This window comes from Rhamphochromis sp. 'chilingali', assembly GCF_963969265.1.
Source record: "Rhamphochromis sp. 'chilingali' genome assembly, chromosome: 4".
NCBI lineage: Eukaryota > Metazoa > Chordata > Actinopteri > Cichliformes > Cichlidae > Rhamphochromis > Rhamphochromis sp. 'chilingali'.
The window spans coordinates 20,925,384-20,949,341 of record NC_137948.1 but is presented as its reverse complement, the minus strand read 5'-3'; the positions used below and the strand labels follow the sequence as shown (position 1 = coordinate 20,949,341).

The following is a 23,958-nucleotide window of genomic DNA, read 5'->3' as shown; positions in this document are numbered from 1 at the left end:
ACACAAGTAGTTGTTTTTATAACATCAGGGTATTATTTATGACGCCCCCTCATGCGCCAAAGCAGATACAATACAATAAATGTTGACGACTTTTGACACATTTAAAAGGACATCTTCTCCGTCTCGAGGCCAGGCGCTTCCTGTTAATCTTCTGACTCTCACTTATCTCCTGGAGCAAACTGTCCCTTAGGCAGACACAATTTTGCAGTCACAAGCTTTTGCAAACTATTATTTGAACTCTTACCTAAACATGAGTCTAACTACTGTTTGTGTGTGTGTGTGTATGTGTGTGTCTCGACCTCCAACGCACTCAGCCTCACCCCGCCCGTTGACGCTTCTGGCCTTTTACCAGACAGAAGCTCTCTGTGATAGGTGTAATAATCTTAACTAAGAACATGTGTAATCTATTGAATAAATGCTTTGATGAAATGATAATTAATGTAATGGTAATGATGGTTATGAATAGTAGCAGTAAAATATTGCCCTGATCTCCACAACGGTGTTTACAGTGACTGCAAGGATAACCACACTACTGGTTGAAGAACTTATTTACTATGACCCTGGGGCCTGTTCTTCGTACCTCGCTAAGTAAGTTAGCTGGATTTGATTGTTGACGATTTCGCGTGATCCTGGATCGTTCGGTTCCCCGAAGCTCATCCGGGACTTGCTGTCATAGCAACAGATCCGTAAGCGTAAACCTGCTCGGGAGCAGGTTTACTTTATGTAAACAGGATTAGATCGCGGCCACTCAGGTATGTCCGCTTCATGTATACGAAAGCAACAGCGATATTTTACCACTGTTTTACCAAAAATAAATATTATCAATGTAACTAAAGATAATGCAGTACTTGATCCTTTTATTGATGTCACACAGATACATACAGGTCATTTCCTAAAAAAGGGAAATGTACTATTAACATTCTATTACATGTATGTGATTATTACAGATGTAATTCATATTTCAGAGTAGTAATTGTAAATTACTTCGTGTAATCAAGATGAGAAACCAAGGCTATAAAAGCGAAGGTGGATTTGGGAAGCCTGTCGCAGCCATGTCCTGTCCGTTTACGCGAGCCACCCATTGCGGAAGGTGCAAGATTGATAAGGAGAGTCCTCAGAATTCAGCGTATATTGCGGGACAGACAGGATCCTTTAGCTCAGCGCGACAGTGTGCTCATAGAGAGATATCGATCTTCCCGTGAGGGTATTATTTACTTAACCAACTTGTTGACGAGGGGGTGCAGGACCACCACCTGTCTTTTTTTGCTCTGCCCTTTTCTTGGTTGCTGTTATAAACAAACAGATTATTTCAGGGTCTCTTTTCAAGAGACTAAAAGCAATATAAGTGATAAATATTACCATTCTGTAGAATATTCTTATATTTCACTTTTACTTGTTCCCATGTTCTAGTGGCTCCACAACAACAAATGAATGAATAACTCACACCTCTCTCTGGTTATCTCAAAAGACTCTTTATTGGTTCAGTCACAGACACCTGTTTGTTGCATCTGTATTGGACAGTATAAAAACACATGATAAAGAAAATATACAACAGATGTATAGCACCAGGTTCTTCAACAAACAAAGGGCTGATGGTTATTTATCAAATGACAGAGACTTGCCCACCTCCTTTATGTTGAAACGGCAACCATAGTGACATGCATACAACGGTAGTCGGGCACAACACCCTAAAGGGTGAAGTTTTTGACCTACAGCTGGACACCTTGGATCTGCCGGTCTCTGGACAGATGGCAGAAAAACAATGACATTGATCCAAGATTAGTGTTACCCCATCAACTCTCAGGCCTAGTCCTAGCTGAGCTCCTGTGGAGGTCGGCGTCCCTTGCTGCAACTTAAGAAAATAACAGAAAATCCAGGGAAACAGTGACAACTCAACATTTAAAAAGTAAATAATGCTATTACGTGTAAGAGGAAAAAAAAAATTCTTATATTTTTGTTTCTCTGATGAGACCAACGCAGGTGGGCAAACATAGTTTGTATAGCAGAATCCTTTAAGATCACATTACATGGCTATGGAAACAACTGAAGTAACATCCCAGGCCACTGGTACTCATGTACATCCATTCGTCTGTCAGCAATAAAATAATTACTACATACTGATAAATCATCTGGATTTGTATTGCACCAAACAGATTCTAGTTTTACAGTAAGGGGGGGGGAGTGGTAGTGGGAGATGGGATGTGCAAAATATGGGAGGAGGAATCTGCGTAGTGGGATTAATCTCAAATATAGAGCCCCTTTCAGACGTGCACTCTTCGCCTTTGATCTGACAGCATGAAAACACGTAGGTTTCATGTGCGAAGGAAGACCCCGGTCACTCTTCTGTGAAAGCCACGACGGCAAAGCTTTTACTAATGTTGAACTTGCAACATTAGTGTATCAACTTCTACACTGCATGCGTCGCATTGCAACTTAAAAGGAACTTGCGAGATTAGGACAGCGACCGTATCGCGTGGACCTGCGAGTTGTTGAGCTCTCAAGTGAAAGACCTGAACAGAAATACCAGGTACACAATGAGATTTTATCTCGCCAACTCTGTTTCGAAACAACAGCAAACATCTCTCTGAGCCTGTGCAGGAGAGGCAGGGTACAGCTCTCTCAGCAGGATACATGCAGTAATGGGTGCGTTCCACTTCCCACGTAGGCAAGTCTGAGTGATGTAAATTGCATCAGCAGATGGTGTGCAAGACATCTGCATGCCTGCCAATTTGCAGTGATGGCATAGACTTGCCCGCTGAGATGCTGCAGTTTACAAACAACATGTGCAGAAAGTAACAGGAAATGCTACTCGTCAGTGGTGTCTGCAGCTACTTATACGTGCAACGCACACGCTTAAGAAAAATACCCTGTTCATAGTGACAACAGCAGAAATTAATAGTTAAACAGCTGGTCAGGGAAAACTCATTTTTCCCCAGTAACTGGTGGTTGCCAACCTGTCTCTAGGATCGTGCCTAAATCTATGAGACAAACGCCCACACCCTCTTCACAGCTCAGTTTTTCAGATGATTTTGTGGTCCCAGTCGTCGGTTTCACATCATACTGAATAAAACGTAAAAATTCTAGTCATTCAAAGTTGGGAGGTCACTGGCTAAATATTTGTGAACAACAAGCGCAAAAAAAAAAAAATAAATAAAAAAAAATATCACAGATTAAATACGAGTAAATTGTGAGAAACAATGTAAAAGCACCCTACGTCTGACTGACAGGATGTCAGCACTTTAACGAAAAGCCAGCGGTGCATATATCACGTCTGAAAGGGGCTCAATAGTGCAAAAAGTCGATCTGACAGCAACATACAGTATATGCTTTGGGTGAAAATAATACGTTCTTAGAAAGATAACTGAATAAAAACAAGAAAGATCCCACAAACCATGAAATTAACCAGAAGCTATGTTCTACAACTGCATAATGCCATTTCTGTCACTTCACAGACACCTCTGCATTTTGTGGGGAATTGACAACTGAAAATGCTCTTGAAAAAGAACTCATGACATCAAATATTTGGTTTTAGTACAGGCCAATTAGTGCATTTCAAGACACACTCTTACAGCTGTGGTCTTTTCACAGATAGCTACTGGAGTTAAGATTGGGTGTTAAGTGAACTGAAAGATTCCTTCATTAAAAGCCTGTTTTGGCTACTTGTTTGCGACAGCAGTAGAGAAAACAAAAGGCTCGGATTAAGAGAAAGTTTCAAATCAAATTCCAATATACTTTAAGCAAACCTAAAATACAAAAGCAAATATTAAATTACAAATTAAACATTCAAAACAGTGCCAAAGTAAGAGTCACTATAAATAAAATAAGTGGGGGTTTTAGAGCTGGCATTGTGGCTTAAAGTAGTAAAAATTATGATAAATGTCAGGTTAAGATATACAGTAAGGGCTCATTTCCGAGAAGAAGTGTTGGTCTTAGTATCAGTAAAGGTACATTTTTAGGGAGATGGCAGTCGAGCTTTCATTCCTCTATGACCACTCTGACAGGGTTCACGGTATAAGCACTCTTTCCATTAAAACTCTGAAGTAACTATTATATTGATCTACTATACACCTTCAGAAAGACAAAGGCAAGATGACAAAATGTACATACATATCCATGGATAAAAATAGTGCAACATCAAGCTTTTAAGTTAGACTGCTACATAGCTGCTGATTGTAAGACTGAACCATACTGAGATGGCCAGTCTACGTGGTCAGCACAAAGTCCAAAGGCACCACGTTAAACCACAGTCCCTTTCCCAGGAAGAGGAGGCCTCATGCTTCAGTTAGCTTTCTGTCAGGAAAAGATAAAAGAACAAACGTTTATTGGGTAACTTTTGCATGGGCAAAGTCAATGCCTTCAATTCAAAGAAAAGAAAGAAAAGTAGTTACCAAGGACAAAGTCACGCCATCTCGGCCCAGTCAGGCCCCTCATTCGCGATTGTCTCAAGATTTTCGCTGGTGGTGGTTGTGGTGGTTCAGTAGACGCAACCCTGGGACTCTTGAATTTTCTTTTCTGCCTCCCTGCTGGCTTTGCTTCCTGCTCCTGGACTGATTTTGATGCAGAATCTGCCAACTCTTTCGAGGCAGTCCTCCTATTAATGCTCCTTTTTCTTTCAGTTTTCACAGCTTTAACGAATCTTACCAGTTGCCTGTCCTGTTCTGCAAAGAGGTATGCAGAAGGTGACCCTTCCAGTGTCACAGTACAAGAGTCCCACTCTTCCTCAGCCGATTCGCTATCAGGAGAGTTGATCTTCCTTAGAAACACCCGGCATTCTTTCAGCGTTTCAGGACCCCAGGCTTTGGAGCAAAGGTTCTGCTCTTTGTGTACATCCACGAGTTCCCGAGTTTGGCTAACCGAAGAGGCGGCAGAACCGTTTTCCAAACCAACAGAGTGCCGATCGTTTGTGGATGTGTATAATGCTTTACGTTTAGATTGTAGTCCAGTTACTATACGTTCATTTCTACAACATGATACTGCTTTTATGTTTCTCCTGTCCCTAGCCCCATTTTGCCACCTATCCCTTTCTTTCCGGGTTAGAAAACGTGTCCTTGCTCTAACCAGAGTGGCTTGATATATACTAAATGCTTTGCCTCTCAACGGCTGGACTTGGCGAGTGCGCTTGCTTGCAATGCTTAAAGTAAAAAGTTGTCGTCTGTGTGTTGACACAGCTGCTTTGTTTCTCTTCCTCAGCCGTCTCTGAGCCTTCTGATGCTGTAAAGGGCTTTTTGGCACCATTTTGGCAAACTTCTTGATGTGTTTGCGGAGTCGCTCTGCCTGAGGACTGTGGCAAACACTTTTTGCATTAGCAGAACGAGGGAAGTGCATAAGTTCGTAACGATTACGGGAGCTTGCCTTCTTGACAATGGCCAGAGATTGTGTCTCGGTGGTCTCCATAAACCAGGAGCAGATCTGCTGCATGCTACAGGACCTTGGTTTGTTGGGCGAACAGTCAAACAGTGTTCGGACCACAGAGGAATGATTTGAATTCTTGGCAAATAAACTGCTGTCTTTAGTGCCTAGTTTAGAATCGAGGGCCAATTCTTTTTCTTGGTTGTCCACAGCGTCTGAGACCCAAGTGTCAGAGATGACTCTTATTCGTCTGGCGAGCTCCTGGTTCATTGTCTTTTCCTCAGCTGATGCTGCCCACCACCTTAATGTCTCTTTAGACCTAAAGATCGAATCAACAGATACCCCTGCCAATCTGCTTACGTCTAGAGAAACGCCCTTCTTCTGTGGTCCACATGACTTTCTCTTCTCACCTGAAGTTTCGAAACTACTTTGCTGCTCATCCTGTCTCCTTTCACTGTTTGCCTTGTTTAAAAGAAGTTGTTTAGAGCGTCGTACCAGCGCATTGCTGCGGCTGTATGATGTAGAGGTGGCAACAGCATGCAAAAAGTGTATTGATGGCTTTCTCACTCTCTTGGAGTGTCGTACTACAGGCTGATTGGGGAGTTCATCTTTACTACCATCCTCTGTTTCTTTCCCTTCTTCTTTTTGACCCCTTTTGCTCATTAACTGATGACTGATTGTCCTGGGCTCTTTGGCAGACATGAAGTCTTGTAGAAGTACTTTCCTAGGAGCCAGCATTTCAGGAGACTGCCTATTCTCTTTATTGATTTGAATTTTACGTTGACGAGGTGACACTGTGGTCACTGTGACTGAGATTCCAGAGATTTTAACCTTTGCAGGTCTACCTGGTTTCCTTGAGCGAACAGAATCATCATGCTTTTGACATTTGATGTTACTGCCAGATTGAGGAGCAGGCCTTTTCGCTGGTCTGACAAAATCCAACTCCTCTGAGGTTGTTTTAATACTACCTGAGCTGGTCTTAGAGTTGTGCAATAGATTTACGGCTCGCCAAGCGTCATGAAATTCTGTTTGCAGCTGGTCAAAGCCCTCTGACACCAATCGTTTGTTTCTCCTCGAACGGCCATATACGACTGTTATCTTGAGGTTTTTAGTTGTATTCTCCTCAATATTAGGTGCCAACTGACATTTACCATTTACCATTTTAACATTTTTAGGTTCGGAATCCAAAGTCTTCTGCTTACGGGGTCGGCCAATTGGCCTTTTTGCTTTTTGCTCCAGCTGTGGTCCCAGTTTCTTCGGACGCCCAGGACGCCTTTTTGGTGGAGTGGTTTCATGAAAAGAAGTCGAGTTACCTGATAATCCCTGGCTGTCAGCTCCAGCTACGCGCTTAGTTGGAGTACCTTCACCTGATCCTCTGGAAGCATCTTTAGGTGATGAGGAAGGGGACCTGGGCAAAGAAGGAGACTTGCGTGGTGAAGAACCGTACTTGGGTGTTGAGGAACCAGATTTGGCGGGTGACAAAGCACACTTGGGTGTTGAAGAACCAGACTTGGATGGTGAATTAGCAGACCTGCGTGTTAAGGAAGCAGATTTGCTTGGTGAGGAAGAGGACTTCGATACTGAAGAATCAGACTTGTATGGTGAATAAAGAGACTTGGGTGTTGAGGAACCAGATTTGGCAGGTGACAAATCACACTTGGGTGTTGAAGAACCAGACCTGCGTGTTGAGGAAACAGACTTGGCTGGTGATGAAGGAGACTTGGGTGTTGAGGAACCAGATTTGGCAGGTGAAGAAGCAGACCTGCGTGTTGAGGAACCAGACTTGGCTGGTGAAGAAGATGACTTGGTTGGGGAACAAGAAGACCGTATGCATGAGGCAGAAGATTTTAGTGGTGAGACAACTGATTTTACTTGTGATATTGCAGGCTTTTTGCTCTGGATTGTGTGCTTCTGAAGTGTCCCTGACCATGAAGACTCTTCACAGGGATCAAAATGTTCTGTTTGTGAGCCAGAACCAGAGCCTGCTGATTTGAGACTGTATTTAACTCCCTCTTTATCCTTTACTGGTGATACAAACATAAGTTTAATTGGACTAGTGTACTGGACTTGGGAATTTTTAAGACTCTCAAGACAAGTATCAGAATTTATAGGGACATCCATATTTGATGAGTCCTGTACTCTTTTTGATAATGCTGATCGTAACCGTCCTAAGAGAGGGACAACACTGTCACTACTATTGTTCTCTTTGCCTGAGCGATGTTTTTTAGGACTTTGGTCTTTCGCAGTCACAATCTGTGGAGTGACCTGGCTTTGACTTTTCACTTCCATGTGAGATAGTTCATGTCCTTTTTCTGCTGACTGAAAGGCAAGCTTCCCTGTGTTCACACATGAGGACAAAGAAACGTCATTTCTGGATTCTACGTTGGCATCCTTAGCATCTGGATCTTTTGATGACATATGATTGGTGCTAGATGAAGCCTTGTCCTTTTGTGCTTTCTGATTGAAGATAGGTTCAGAGAAACACGCAACAAAGAACATACGTCTGGGCTCTGTGACATAGGAGGAGAACCGCGGTGGAGGGACTATATTTCTCCTTGATCTTCTTGCACCCTCAGAAATGTTAAGCAGATGACACACTCTCCCTTTAATAGCACAAGCTTTCCTTTTACCTGATCTTTCAGCCTCAGTGGTTTCACTTGATGGGGATCCCTTGTGGCTTTTGTCATTTGTAGAACTGCAACCCTCACCACCTTCTTTGCAGGACAAAACACACTGTTTAGCTGAGCTTGTAGCCACTGTATTCACCTGTTTTTGTACACTTGAACTTTGTTGGTCATTGTTGTTCTGTATCTCAGGGGTGCATTTAGGTTTTTCAACATTCTGGCGATGACGGGATCTAGTAACGGGTGACTTGGATTCTTTGTCTTGGCGACTAAACAGCTCACTCAAGCTGTAATCACTGGGACTGCTTGTGCGAAGCACTGTGGTGATGATCTCAGTGACATGGGCATCAGCACGAAAAGGCAGGTTGTAGCTGGTTGAGGGAGATAACGGCTGCTCCTTTTCAGAAACATAGATAGCCGTAGAAACCAGAGTAGGGTCCTTGTCTAGAGGTGTTATTGTCTCCAGTTTCTCACTAAAACGATCCATGACATCCTGCAGTGAAGTCCCACTTGGATTCTTATCAGCCTGACTTCTTTCAGCGATCTTACTTTCAGCATCTTCTGTAGTTGCATTGACATCTGAGGCTTCGTAGCTTGCAGTTACAAAACTCTGTACCATGAGATTAACATCCTCCTCTTGGTGAAGCAGAGAGGGTGGGTTTTCATCACATTTCTTACCGAAATCTGATGGGATTGGGGAAAGAGGGGGAGGAGAGGGACTCTGCTCTCTCTTCAGAACAGGACAAGGAGGGTCTCCATCTCCTACCTCTCCATCTGTTGTTTTCTTGATTTGGAAGCTGCGTTTCTCACAACATATGGAAGAGGACAAGCATAAATTAGAAGAGGGTGTGCAAGGCGAATGGAACGATGCAGGAGAGGCTGCAACAAGACTCTGACACGAAGTGCAATGCAGCTTCTTGGAACATAAAACAGTGTCCCTTTCGTTCCTGAGCATCTCTTTTTCATGGCAAGCATACTTGAGGATTTGGTAGATTAAGGATTGGTGAGCTGGGCAGAGAGAACTCAGAACATCATCCAATGTGGAACATTGACCAAACTTAGTCCCTCGCTGTTGCTGACCTGCCTTGTCTTCTGTGAAAGATGGCACCGGGGAGCTAGAGGTAAAAGGTAAAAACTGGAGTTAGAATGTTTTACTCACAAAGTTTCAAATGAGAAAAAAAAAAAAAGAGCATGCACACAAAATAATGAAGACTAAAAATTTCAGCAGCAAGCACATTTAAGTTGCATTTGTTCCATAACAGCACTGCCTGAAAGTTTGTCATTTCTGACTTCCATATATTTTATAGATGAGACTGGAGTTCGTGCTGGTTGCAAGACTGCACCCGCATTATTAGAGTTAATGTAAAAATGTGATATGCAGCTTAAGATGTAGGCAACATATTGTGATGAAATGATGGTAATGTATCCTTACAGAAATCAATGTTTGAAATAAGCTTAAGAAGAAAAAAAGTTACACAGTAAATTTTTTTGGCAGTAGACTTGCTAGCCATCAATAATGAAATAAAATGAACTCTGAATGGTACAAAACTTTCAGCTTAAATAATAACATTTGGAAAAAAAAAAGTGGAATGTAGCTTGTGGTGCAAGATGTTTTTGTGGTTTATTACACCAGGAAAACGATATTGTAAATGCAGCCTATTTAGCAGTGTTTGCCGTGTAGTTTTTCCCCCAAATGCACTTTCATTTTTGGAGTGCCACTATAATGTTGATGTATTGCAGAAGGAAGTGACATGATGCATTGCTCTACATTGTGTGAATGGGTGGATGACAGGTTGTGTAAAGCGCTTTGGGGTCCTTAGGAACTAGAAAAGTGCTATACAAATACAGGCCATTTACCATTTTACCATTTACTGGATTCTAGCCCTTGTAAAAAGTTGTAAAACCTTTGATCTGCAGTACAACTCTCTGATAACTGTAAAGCAAACCATTATTCTAGAAAAAAAATAACAACAGGCGATTGATTAAAGAACTGTTTTATTGATTAGTTGCTGAAGGCAAATGATAACATTCTGCTAACAGCAGAAGGAATGATTGAAGAAACGCTCAACTTAACTTTTTTTTTTTTTAAACCAACAGCACTTTCATCAACAAACCAACAGTTCAAAAAGCCCTCTAATTTTCATAACAGCCAGCAGGTCCAAGAAGTAAGATATTTAATTATAGAATCAAGTAACTGATTTAATATCAACCTATTTTCAAGTTTTTACTTTTTCTCTCCAGCAATTTAAGTACTGTTTGCGGCCAAACCATGTCAGGTTTCAAGAGGCCAGGTTTAAGTGTAGTGTAGTGTTGAGTCAAGTTTCCACTGCAGGAACTTTTCACTGAAGGAACCAGGGTACAATTACAATTCTGGGGTGTACCTCCAAGAGAGTCCTTGCTCAGGAGGTAGAACAGCAACTTTGGTGGTGGGGTTCAAGCTAAACTTTTCTGACCGACTTGTTAAATAATTTCTTCCAACTACTGGGCAGTTTGCTGTATTGTTGTGTTTAATTTAAAAGCGGTGGTGGTGGGTCTCGAACAGCCATTGCTGTTTCATACATGAGCAGTTTACAGCAATTTCATGTTCTTTGTCTTGTTTGACAGGTTGCTAATTTTCAAAAATAGTGCTTATTCAACATTTAACCTAACAGCATTGAGCCCCACTTGAAGCTTTTCTGGGCAGGAATATCTACCCTCACAAATTAGTCCTACAACTGGAACATATACAAAGGTGTATATGTTGCAAAACCACCTGCCCATCTCCGCCTAGTTTCTGCGGTGGAAACTTTCCAAGTACTTTAGGTGTTACAGAGGCTATATTGTTGAGTTTGTTATGACAAATTATTCTTTAAAATCATTAAAATAATTTAATAGTAACAAAATCACTAAACAATCACAATAGTCAGCAGTATAATTTCTGGACTAAATAAATTATATGAGCTAACATTTAAAAGCATTCATGCAATTGTAGCAATACACATTTCACAATGCATCAAAGTGCCCCGTTACAAATCAAGAACTACCACAATATTTAAAAAAATAAAAAAATAAATCACAGTTCTGAAGCGCAATCAATAAATAAATATGCCATAACAACACAAAACAAGTTTCTAGAAAAAAACAATTTTGTTTTATAAATCATAGTGCAATAATTGATTTATGCATAAATAGCAGAATTACGTTGCCTCAAAGATTTGCCAGCAGTTCAATCAAAAATTAAAAAGCCCTAATCTCAAAGCCCAAGTGTGTTCCCAGAATTAGCTGCAATTAAACAAATACAATGATGTCCTTTTTCAATTTCTCAGGGCGTGTTCGGAGTCATTTTGATATAAATAGTAGATAACTCCCAAAATAGAGACATGCTGTGCTGAGCTGTCGCCATAGAGACCGGCACCATGTACCGCAATAAGAACAGACATTCAGAAGTGGAGACAACATTTGCACAGCTGGAGGAATTACAAAGGTTGAAATGCCACAATTTTGTGACTGAAGAACTTTTAAAAACCGACATTAATAACAAAAAAAAAATAAAAAATAAAAATCTGTAAATGCCGCAAGACAGAATTTCAACCTTAAAGGAAAAAAAAAGAAAAAAAAAAAAAAGATTTTACACGCCACATGGCTAGTTTTTTTTAAAAGTTTAAGTGTTGTTGATAGCAGTGAATTTACATTTCGCTGTTTCTTGAGAGATAAAGAACTCATACAGATTTTAAGCTTGATTTGAAACCTAACACTGGGCTATAGGCAGAGAATGTTCAGAGGTATATATGGCAACAGGTTAAAGACGGTGAGAGAGAGGAGGGGGGCAGGCTGACATTGCAGCAAATCCAAAGTAAAGCAGCTTTGTGTGGGTAACCCTGAAATGCTGCTTTGGTAGTAGCACTGTTAATGGAAAAAAGCCCATTCTAGAGGCAGACATGAGTGTAGACGAAACTTTTAGCATTTTTACAGACGCAGACAAAGAAGCCTTAAAAGCCTGACACTGAATAGCCGCGTGGTCGCCGTTTAAACATTTCACTAAAAACCTAAACTACCGAAACCTCCAGTAGCTGACACAGTCGACCATCTATAACATTAAGACTACCCATAAAACAAATATTAATATTAGGCTTAACGGTATTACTGTTAAAACGTTAACTGAAATGAGTTTTTCTTGTAGCTACGCATCCATGTGCCAGGAAAACAGTCCCGTAAAAGTTAAGCAGCGGTCATGGTATGAGGTTTGCAGTAATACAGCTACAGTAGCAGAATTAGTAAATATCTGTGATAATAAAAGAACATCTTTCACAAACGGTACAAATACACAATAATATACAGTTCCCAAGCTTATCAGTGCACATTTAAAACATGCTGCACGTTTGCATTCCAACTACACTCAATACAGTGTTTAGATTAGCTTGTACAGAATGAAAGGAAATATGTGGACACAAAATGGCTTTTTTAAGCTAATCTCTTGTACAAAAACTCATAATCAAGATGTAGCCACCACAGCATATATACTGTACAAGCTCCCTGTTTGTAGAGGTCTCTAACAATAGAAATGAGTTTTTAAATAGTTTTAATGGCTCTAAGTCACTTGAAAAGCCTAGGTATACATACCCAGAGAGATAGAAAGCTGCAAATCACAATCATCAATGCTCCATTACCAAGGAGCTTTAAGAATTGAATTAAACCTGAATAACCTAATAACCTAACAGCTAACAAATATGACAGTCACACTTTATTTTTCAGCCTTAAAAGGTCTGCAACTGTGTTTCTCATACTTGAGTCTTGAGCAATCTTTTTGGGCAGCCATCATTGTTTGTTTTTCCTCCTTGAGAAAAGGATGTACAACACAGTACAACTACCCTGAAGGTAAAATAATTTGATTCTATATCACCAACAGATTCTCGTTTTAAAAAAGCCTTTGTTTTTAATTCTGTTGATCAATCGTGGTAGTAAAAATTACTAAGTGATCTAATGTTAAACTATGAATACGTTACATTTTGTTGAACATTAACTTATCGATGATTTAATTAGATGTAATCACATACTGGTATCTTAATAACCAAGCCACGAAACTCCACAGCAGTCCCAAACGGAAAAAAACAAACAAACAAAAAATAGAAAAACAGTATTCTGACAATAGTACAGTGAAACGAAAGGAGATGGTGAATTAAGAGGTTCAGTACCTCAGGCTCTGATCCGAATTCATTTACCATGTTGGTCTATCCATAAACAAAGTAAACGATCTAAATCATTCGTCTAGATCAAGATGAGCAGGACTTCTACCTGAATAAAACAGTACTGTTTATGGCTGCTTTAACCAAAGGACTCAGAACGAAGCAGGAGAAATACAGCTTTAAGTATGACTATCACATCACAGACAGAGTTAAAAGACCTGAATATTAATATCAGTGTAGTTTGTAAAGGCATGTGTTGTGTTTTAACAAGTGTCTCCAGAAAACATTTATCTTGTAGGAGGTGATGTGTTCAAGTGTTGAGGTGTTTTTGAGGCGTTTGTGGTCTAGAACCTCTTTGCGTCAGCAGCTGAGGCAAGACTCCCTGAGTTAGTGGAACTGGTCGTGCTACCAGAACCAGACGAGTGAGAACTGGACAAACAGAAGTTGGCAGATTTCTTCTTAGGTGGGTTCTTCAGTGTTCCAGTACGCTCTTTCACTTTGTATTCTAGTGTGCTATGGGGCACCCCATAAACCCCCTGGGCTTTAGACACACTCATGCGACCAGCCATCACCATGGTGATGGCCTCCTCCATCAGTTCGTGGTCATACTGGCGGTACCTCCCACGCTTCTTTCTAGGTTGCTTGTCTTTATCCCGGCAACCTGCCCCATCTTCTGACTCATCCAGTGAGGATCCACGTGGTCCCAGGCGATGAGGTGACTGGCTGGCACTGCCTGGACATCCTTGTGCCAAGAGTGGAGGTCTGAGTTTGAAGAGAGATGAAGGTCTGGCAGCTGCTGTTGATGAACTGGCAGTACCTTCGCTTGATGAGGTACGTTGATGTAGGTTTTCAGCTATGCTGCAATTCTCAGCTGACACTGACCTTTTGTGGTCAGACGCACAACGAACCTGAGGAATACGCAGGGGTGTGGGTGGCTCCAGACTGGGGGTGGGGCTTGGAGGGGGCTGGAGAGCATCCCTGAGCTGGGGAAAACAGTGAGGGAGGGTCTTCTGTAAACTACCCGGCTGATAAAAGGCAAGAACAGATGAAGGGAAACTAAAGTCCCCATGCTCCTCGACAGCACCTCCAATTTCTGCTCGCTCTGCCCATGCTGCCACTTTCTGCAAAACAAGGCGTGCTTCGCCACCCAGCATTGTTGACATCACATTGCATGATGTCACTTCATCCCTGATATCTCTGCTTCCTGCTTTAAGCTGATGCAGCACTCCCAGCCTCCCTTCAGCCCAGCCATCCAGACCCTGTCTCAGGGATTGAAGGGGTATTCCATAAAGCAACGCAGCCCGCTGCTCCTGCAGCCTTCCTGATCGTATATCCTTCAAGGCCTTGGACAGCAATCCCTCAGACAGCTCCCAGCTCCTCTCAGTGTATTCCTTCTGCCTGCACTGCCTCCTAGGGATGTGAGGACCAAACAGCAGGGTCAGGATGGAGGTGATGGAGGTGGTTTGATTTGTGGCATAGGGGACAAGGGGGTGCAGAGCGAGGGGTCCACTCCTTTATGCCTTGTGTTGGTAACATCACTGCGACTGTTAGTTTCATGTCTGTATGTTCTCAGTCTGTTTGTGGGCCCTCACACGCACGCACACACACTGCTGCTGTGTGTCTCTCACACACAGCAGCAAAGCCTCTTCACGTCCAGGTGGGACAGTCTGTGAATGGCTGGGGTTACTTTGGTGCTCACATAAAACCCCTGTAGTTTTGGGATATCCAGTGAAAGTCCTACATGCTTGAAGATTGGATAATCAAACTCATCATTAATGTATTAGTAAAAACGGACGTAAAATGGTTGTGAAGTACTGAAATGCTCTCCTCATTATACAATCCTGAGCTGCTGGCAAATGTTATAATACGGCCATTGCTGTGACGTTACCGCTCAAGAGATAAAAGAGTAAACCCCATAGAACCACAACACCAAACACAAGCTAGCTCCTCACAATTTATTACAATTACTTGAACCAAAGCACTGCTAAAACAGGAATGTGTGTATTTCAGGCTGAACAGGTGCTATTTAGCTGAGCAGTGAGCATGACAGTAATAAACACAGTGCTCATGCTAACCTCTTAATCTTTGGCATGCTATATAGCTGTTGTTGTACCACACTCTGAAATGTGGATTTGCTGCAAACCAAAGTGATTTTTCTAGTCATAGGATATGGGCCATAGTTATGTAAACGGCATTCTTGTTTTTGTGAAGAAGACCCAGATTTAACTAAGAGTAGGGATAAGTCAATAGGCCAGACACATTAAAATGCAGTCAGAGAACTACAAAAACTTACCCTGATCCCCTGTGATTCTCTGATGATGACGAAGTTGTTGAGCAGGCAGAGTTCCGGTTGGAGAGGTCCAGCACACCATCTGTTACAAGACAAGTGGTCAGAGTCTGAGTGCCAGTTGTTTGGTTCCTTCAGGAGGATGCCCATGTTACAGTCAGACATAACATTAAATTTTATATGCGTGCACTAAATGCGTTCTCTACCTTCGATCGTGTTCTCCTCCTGAGTTCGGTTCACTGTGAGGTCCAGAGGGGCGTCAGATGCTTCGGACGCGTCAGACAAGGGTGATGAGGTCCTTGTGACACCATTTGTATTGGTGTGGAGCAGGCACTTGGATGCATACTCCTTAGCAAATGTGGTTATCATCTTCTTCATCAGCTCCTGAGCAATCTGAGGTATGTTGGAATCACTGCTCAGGTGCACATCTAACAGGAGGAGAAAGAAAAAAAATACAATTAAAATCACTGGTTTCAATTTTAACATGCATTATTTAAAGGACTAGAAAACTGATCTGAAAAACTGATCTAGAAAACAGTGTTTAAACAGCGTTTTTAATGAGATATTGAAATTAAATCCACTGTAACAAAAAATGTCTTCTGATGTTACCACACTAGAAACAAGTCTCAAAAGCATCCTAAATCTTTGGGAACACTTAGTGGGTCATGAATAGCAGAGATTTGACATGCCAATTACACCACAGTAACCGCAATGTGTATTAGGTCAATAATGTAATTCAGTTCATTGTGTACATCAGTAGACAGGAACTGTGAGATACTCCTCTCTGGTTATTCCCCACATTAATATTTATGTCAACTTTGGCAGCTGTTTTCAGTATAGGAGCTCTTAGTATATTAACAGTTCTACATAACAACGAGGTTGTCCAAATCCACCTGACTCACCTTTCTTGTGGAACACAGCTTGGAGGAACTTGTGTGCTGATTGGGTGCTCTCAGAGATGGTTGGGGCCTGACAAGGTGAGTAATCAGAGGGGGAGGAGAGGGGCGACGTGGCTGCAGGTGCTTGATCCTAGAGAGGATGATAAAGAGGAAAAAGAAGAAGATACAGAGACAGAAAGGTGATTACTTATTTAGAATTATTTTTTACTCTAGGGTGCAGAGAAAAGAAAGACAACCTCTCTGAGGCTTATCAAAACTAAAGTCCTTACACTAGATTTGGCCAGGAGCACGTTGCAGAAAGAGCACGGAGAGCAGTTTGATTCTGGAGACCAGTCATCTACCTCTTCCGGTTCACAGTCTGAAAGACACAATATCGCATAACCATGTATTACAGTACTGCTGATGGATCAAACCAAAACTGACAACAGGCAGCAGGGGTTTCTATTCTGTTTCCTTATACCAGCCACTTCAAATGCTGCTGACACATTAGTATTGTGAGCCACGCTATCATATATAGACAATACACACGGAAGAATGACTAGAGTTTTTCCATAAGTGGCATCTAAAAATCAATTAGCTGCTAATGTTGATTTCAATAGAATGGTTTTGATTAACAGTTTATCATGCTTGTCTTTTTTATAACCAGTTAAAGTGACCGTCACTCCTGCCTCAATGAACTCTACATAACTGTTTAACACCCCCCTTTTTTAAGGCGACAAAATACACTGAACAAGAACTGCTTTTACAGCTACTCTCAACCAGAACGTTTGTTGCAGTAGCTCATCTATTGCAGATCAGTGCCTGTAAAATGACAAATGTGACCCTGAACACAAACTGTGTGAAGCCCACAATCAGTTTGATTTAATTCCAACTAATACTGTAGAAGGTGTAGTGAATTGTGTGAATGCGGACAGCAGAGGTGGGTAGTAACGAGTTACATTTACTCCGTACCTTTTTTGCACAATACTTTTTACTTTTACTTGAGTACATTTGTGAAGAAGAAACTGTACTTTTACTCCACTACATTTGCAAAATTCGACTCGTTACTTTTTAAAAAATACTTAGTTTAACACATTAGATAACATGCCGCCAGTGGAGTTTCCAGTAAATTTTTTACCAATCAGATGTGGCCATGCAGTCACATGACCAGTTTGAAACTGTGGCGGGCAGAGCGGCCCGAGCGTTTCAAAGTAGCAGACACACGGAAAGAAGAAACACATGAAAACATGGCAGAGCCAACTGTCTACGCTAGAGCTGAAGAGGATGAACACCCTTGGCCTCATATACAAAGAATGTTTTGCTTAAAAGCAATACAATATATATATATATATATATATATATATATATATATATATATATTATATTGCACAAACGTGATAATTATATTGTATGAACATGATAATTATGTATACTGTAATAACGTGATATTATATTGTTCAAACGTGAAAGGTATATTGCACTAACATGAAAAGTATATTGTTAGAACAATAAACTTTTCAGGTTATAACGTGATATAGCTGTATTTTTCTTTTGCCTGGGTGGCAGCTCTACGCTTACGTACTCGGATGAGCTTGCCACAGTTCTACAAGTTGTGCCTCCATCTCGTGTCCATATCAAACGCTGCTCCGCCTTTTCACTTTCATTTCTGTGTTTGTGCATGCGCAGTTTGAGAGGGTGCGTTGAGGGGCAACAGGATTTCAAACAGGTTTGATGTTCTTGCGACCATACGATTGATGATTGGGAGCTGGTCGTGAGATCTTAATTGCTTTTCGTTACCCCATGTATACTACACGATGCACAACACACGGTTAAGGCGAAACTCGGGCCGATCCCCAAAACGGTTGCGCGACTGAAAAATCGGCTCAAAATGGGCCAAAAAAATTTGCACAGTGTATGCCCAGCTTTTGAAAGCTAGCTTCATCCGTCTCCCTCCCCTGTGGTTGGAAGGGGCGGGTTTTTATCTTTTTGCAGCCAGACTGAGGTGTTTGCCTTCTCAAGACAGCCATGGAGAGATTAGAGGCTACATCGTAGCTCCAGTCACGGCTTCCATCACTGTCTTTCTCGTCTTTCCCAGAGTAACAGCCAAACAGGAGGATCTAATGGCTAGCACTGCTTAGCCTTGCACGCGTTCTTATTTTAAACTTAATCTGGAATTCATTGCAAAGTGTTTGTGCGGGATATGAATGACAAGATTTTGTTTTTCAACAAGAGTTGGTAAAAAAACATCTCCAGTGTGATCAAATTTTCTTGCCAAACATCCGCAGCTTGGCAGTGTATACAGCACTATAATGACCAGAGCTAATTCTTTTGAAAACCATACATCATACAGGTCTCAACTTCATCAGACATAACCTAGACACAGAGCTGGATGATGCCAGTACAAACAGCGGCCTAACCGACGAAGATGATGGATCCATGGGGGCAGGAAAGCCAGAAGCAGGGGAGCTGGAGAGGTACCTTTCATGTCCATTCACTGGAGGTGTGGATCTATTGCATGGCTTTCCTCACATTAAGAAGCTGTCAATCAAAATCAATACAGCTCTTCCTGCATCTGGAGCTTGTGAAGGACTTCTCAGTCATGCAGGACTCCTGTTCATTGCTTAATAGTTACAGCTTCACAGAAAGAACCTTGAGAGCAAACTGCTGCTGAAGCTTAACCATCACTTCACTGAGTGAAGAAATGGCACATTTTTGCTAAATATCCAGAAAATGCACACCCATACAACTTATGGTAAACTGAGCTGCCTTGTATGTACATATGTTGAAGATGCCTCGTTCTAATGTTTTCTCTGAGGCTGCTGTGCCATTTGGAGCAAAAATGAATATAAAGTTTACAGCATATCTTGTCACTGGAAATTGTTTGCACTGTTTATATATTTATATTATTTACTGTAGGTATTGGTGAAAAAAGCTTTATGTTGTGAAAAACTGAAATCAGAATTGTGCCTTATTTTGTTGATGTTTTTACATATATTCCTTTTGAAAATACTAAAATTTGTATATTTATTTATTTTTGTTTGTCTGATAACATTTATTTATAAAATAAACCGGACATTTCAAACAGTTACTCACTACTTGAGTAGTCTTTTCACCAAGTACTTTTTTACTCTTACTTGAGTAACTTTTTTGACGACTACTTTTCACTTTTACTTGAGTAATAATATTTTAAAGTAATGCTACTCTTACTTGAGTACAATTTTTGGATACTCTACCCACCTCTGGCAGACAGACACATGATGCCTCATCATGGTATATGCACAACTCACCTCTTGTCTGATTAGATGACATAGCATTAAAAAGAATACTGAAAATATAATTTTCCAACCTTATACATTGAGCTGTAAATGTATAACAGAATAAAATGTCCTATAAATTATATATTTTATATTATCTGCATATGACCCATTACCCCAAATTGTTTTAGATACATTTTAAGTAACCATCTTGCTCTAATCCAAGTGTATATTACATGAATACATCACTGATTGAAGAAGTGATTAAAATCAGACTTTAGATATGATGCTGTATTAAATGTAAATGCCTACAGTTGCCAGTAATTTTACTGTTGCCAATAGTGTGCTGCACGCTTGTATTTAAACAGCGGCATCAGCTGCCACTGCATTTGACTTTTTGAGCTAAAATGTTTCTGAGGTTGGATGTACCTACACCCATCAGCAGTTTACTTCATATCATGGAAAGCCTTGCTATGATTTTCTTAAAAGTACATGTAATATCAGTTTTCCAGAATAATTTTAGACCGATGCCTAAAATACTATGAATTAAAGTGTAAAGGATATTTTGGTACTTTGAAGGCACAATTTATATGAATTAAGTATATTTTAATTTCATATTGTTAGTACCGTATTTTTTTGGACCATAAAGCGCATTAAGCGAAACAAGCATTAGCATTTATCCTCCAGCTTCACTGTTTATGTTATGCTAACATAGCTATGTTGCTAGCGATCACATAGCACAGCATTATATACCAGCTAGTCCAACTTCAGTAACCCTACAAAAGTCACTGCTGTTTACTTTTCTGTCTTCATTTATGTTGGAAGTGATAGCAGAGCTGTATGTTTATATTTTTCACAAATCACTCACTCAAAACGTGGTATACCATGTTTAGGTGGAAACTAGCGAGCTAACTTCCTGCTAACTTCTAACTCCATTAAATTTAAGAAATTCTGTTTTCATGGATACCTGGATGTTAAACTTAATTGTCACACCTGGTAAAGCAGCAACGCTGCTCATTTTATTAAAGATGAAAGAATTTAGACAGTCTGTAACTCTCAGTGATGCCGCAGTGTTCGTTTGACTTTGAGACCTGAAGCAGACGCAGCTTTGGACCCAGATTACTCCGCGAGGCCCTTGACTACGGTACCCGTAATCCTCCGACAATACATCAAGCGGTGCGACTTCGTAGCTAAAGTTGTACTAAAAGATTTTTTGTCAGATTTTTGAGCGCTGTGTACCACATAAAATTGGTTCAAGGTCAGTAAGCACAACCGGAATTAATACTTAAGGCACACTGTGGATTTTTGAGAAAATTAAAGGATTTTAAGTATGCCTTATAGTGTGGAAAATAAATTATTAAGGGTGGCAGTAAAAAAAATGTTGCACAGTGGTGTTGCGCTGTCTTATCATTCATTTAAGATAGATTTTTTTCCCACCCTGATCTTGTCTCAAATGAATGCCTCACTGAACAAATCATCCACCCAGCCAGGAGTCTATCACGTCATCTGACTAGGTTCCAGTGTAGCCTAACTCAAACTCCAGATGACACTGCAGACTTCAATGAGATCCCAGACAGTGTCAAGCAAGCTGTATGTTTTGGCTGCTGGTGTCCACAGAGTGCTAGAGGGATGTGAAGGCATGATCGAAGCTAATAAAGGCATCAGAGAGACAGAAAGTAAGACTTTCTTTAGTTTTTTCAGGGATCTACCAAATTCTGGTGTTTTAGGTTAGATTTATTTGACTTCCAGGTTCGATATTGTGCTCCTTCCTGATATAAGTACAAAGGGTAGTGGCACCATGGGTATGTTTTATGGTGTAACTGCTTGCTTTATATACTGCAAATATTTTGTGAAGACCTTTGTTCTTGTGAGGCTGACATACTGGTGGTGCCTTGGAGCACACCGTAAAGAGTGACGGAAGTTTCCAGGGCGTGGGGGCTTTTGTGACGCTGAGGTTGTTATGTGACTGCAGAATTTTAGCAGGTGAGAAATGGGTCACACATAAACACATGGCAAAGGCAAAGAAGATTAAATTTCAGCTGATACATTACAGTTTACTCAACATGGTTTTGGGAGCTCTGGAGACTCTACTTTTCAGCATACTGTACAGTCATCTGACACAGAAATGGACTCTATCTCCTCAGGGCTCAGTTTTAGGCTTTTGAAAATCTAGTCCCTGATTACTCCTACCACAGCTTTAGGTCTAACAAAATATTGAAATTAGAATACCAGAAAATATTTAGACTTGCCTCTAGGATCAGTGAAACTGTATCATAATTTGTTAACAATGGTTGTTAAATAATCTAATAATGCAATCTGCTGTGCTTTCTCTCGAGGTAGCATAGAGCATATATATGTAAAATTATGAGTTAAAGAGGAAGTGGACTGCTTTTAAATGAGCAGGAAAAGAATCGTTTTTGCTATTTTTGAGTCCTACTTAAAAACAATATACGGTTAAAATTACAGTCAAATGGGAAGTACAAGTATGAATCATACTGAATACGTAGTTTCTGATTCAACTACTTAAATAACGTAATGAATACCAATCAATAGCTAAGTAAATCCCACAACAAATGCTAATCGTTTTTGGTTTAAAAGCCTTAATATTGGTGACACATGTTTGAGGTCTGACATTATAAGAATAGATATGGGACAGCGTTGGGAAGACAAAAGGCATGGCAAGAATAATGATTTGTTTGTTTGGCAATATCATCGCTTATGCTGAAAATAAATGTACAGTCCTCTTATAGTCACAAGCCAATGGTAAAGAGCATATACAACCAACAACCCACCATGAAATAAATTGAGGTCTCTCGGCAGCGGGCCATAAATTCCCTCCAGAATGCTTTCAAACCCTGCAAGACAAAAATGGGAGCAATCCATCAGTGCTGATACGAACAAGTGCATGGTTTAGGGCTCCAAGATCTGAGAAAAATCTGCTCTCAAAACTGTTTACTATGTTGTCATTTTCAGGAAGACAGAACAATTTAGATGTTTACAATGAACTCTTTATAAACCTTGAAAAACACACATACATGATTACATGTAGGATGCCATTGTCACAACAGTTTAGATCAGAGGTGTCAAACATGCAGTGTGAATATTACCGTGAAGTTATTACTCCCATTTAAAATTTCCTGGTGTGGTGTTAACAGCATTATTTCACAGGAATTAAAATGTAACTGTAGATACAGGCAATTTCTTTAAATCACAAAAACAAATGTAAAGGTTTATTTTGTGCCTTTTTAACTGTGATACATACAATACCAGACGATGCAAAGAACATCGAGAAATGCTGAAACTACATCAATCATCATATTTGCAAAATGACGAAAATAATTTGATGTCTGACAAAATTTTACGGGAGTCTTCTATATTTTGGGTGATGTCAGTTTTTTGCTTTGTTTAAAAAAAAAAAATTTAAAAAAAAGATCGAGTTTTTTTGTGACCAAATGGACAGTGGTCTTATAAATCCGGCCGACTTGAGACCGGACTGGACCGTATATGGTTCATTAGCTAAAACGAGTTTGACACCCCTTGTTTAGACGTTATACACAGTAGGAAACTGACTTACGAATAGGTGCGCCAGCCTTATGCTAACATCACCAGCTGCTGTAGCATTAAAAACTACGTTCAAATTAGAAGAGAGCCCGAGAAAAACCGTTACCGGACACCACTGAAATGAATGCTTTCCTGGCATTGCACTGACATTAGCTTACTTAACGTAACAACAACATCCTCCCGAAATAACAACAGCTTTTAGCTAAGCACTGCTATAGCATAGCCATCGAACAATAAACAATTATAACTGTATGTTACTAATATAACTGATTGTGTTATGGTACACCGATAGATAAAATTACATATCTTGGTTGGGCATATGCATTATATCTTATTGGTTACAATCCAATTTAAGACAGAAATGAAACGACCCAAGAAAGCGCTAACGCCGGCGAAGGGCTAGCAAGCGCAGACAAAAGGAGCTAGCTAAGCAGCTGTCTTGGCTTAACTGAACACTAAAAGCAGCCACATCAGTAGCTGCTAGTTAGCTAGGAACCAACACAGCTCGGGTAGCGATCCCTCTGTTGCCGGACAAAACCATTCACTACATGTTTTATTTTTTACAAAATACTAAACTGCATATGAACCATACCGACGCAGTGTATCAATTTGTAACGCCAAGAATCAAGTTCCCGCCGAAACAACTTCTTTTCTGCCATGCATCTACACTGCAGCGTCGTCATTCTTCGTCCTCTGCCCCTCTTTCTCCCCTGTTTGCGTTACAGCCGCTGTGTATTGTAACCGCTGCGGTGCATTTGTCGCCGCTACCCGATCCGTACCTGAAACCCAATCCGACCACGCATGCGCGAACCTTACCTCACTTCCTCTCTTTGCCAACATTTC

General features: G+C 40.7%; 1 protein-coding gene across 2 annotated transcripts; it reads right to left on the bottom strand.

Annotated features, from left to right (window-relative positions):
- Positions 1 to 1,456: 1,456 nt before the first annotated feature.
- Positions 1,457 to 23,919, bottom strand: lcorl (ligand dependent nuclear receptor corepressor-like). 2 transcript variants are annotated; one of them, XM_080879813.1, is made up of 8 exons: positions 23,708 to 23,917; positions 22,347 to 22,409; positions 16,591 to 16,679; positions 16,325 to 16,451; positions 15,629 to 15,850; positions 15,429 to 15,507; positions 4,389 to 9,088; positions 1,457 to 4,290 (listed from the first exon to the last, which is right to left on the bottom strand). In XM_080879813.1, exons 1-8 carry the CDS (start codon positions 23,796 to 23,798, stop codon positions 4,283 to 4,285), a joined length of 5,379 nt encoding a protein of 1,792 aa, XP_080735939.1. In that variant the 5' UTR covers positions 23,799 to 23,917; the 3' UTR covers positions 1,457 to 4,282. The 2 variants fall into 2 exon arrangements, with proteins under 2 accessions (XP_080735939.1, XP_080735940.1); XM_080879814.1 differs by lacking the exons at positions 1,457 to 4,290; positions 4,389 to 9,088 and adding an exon at positions 9,948 to 14,545 and having other exon boundaries at positions 23,708 to 23,919.
- Positions 23,920 to 23,958: the final 39 nt, after the last annotated feature.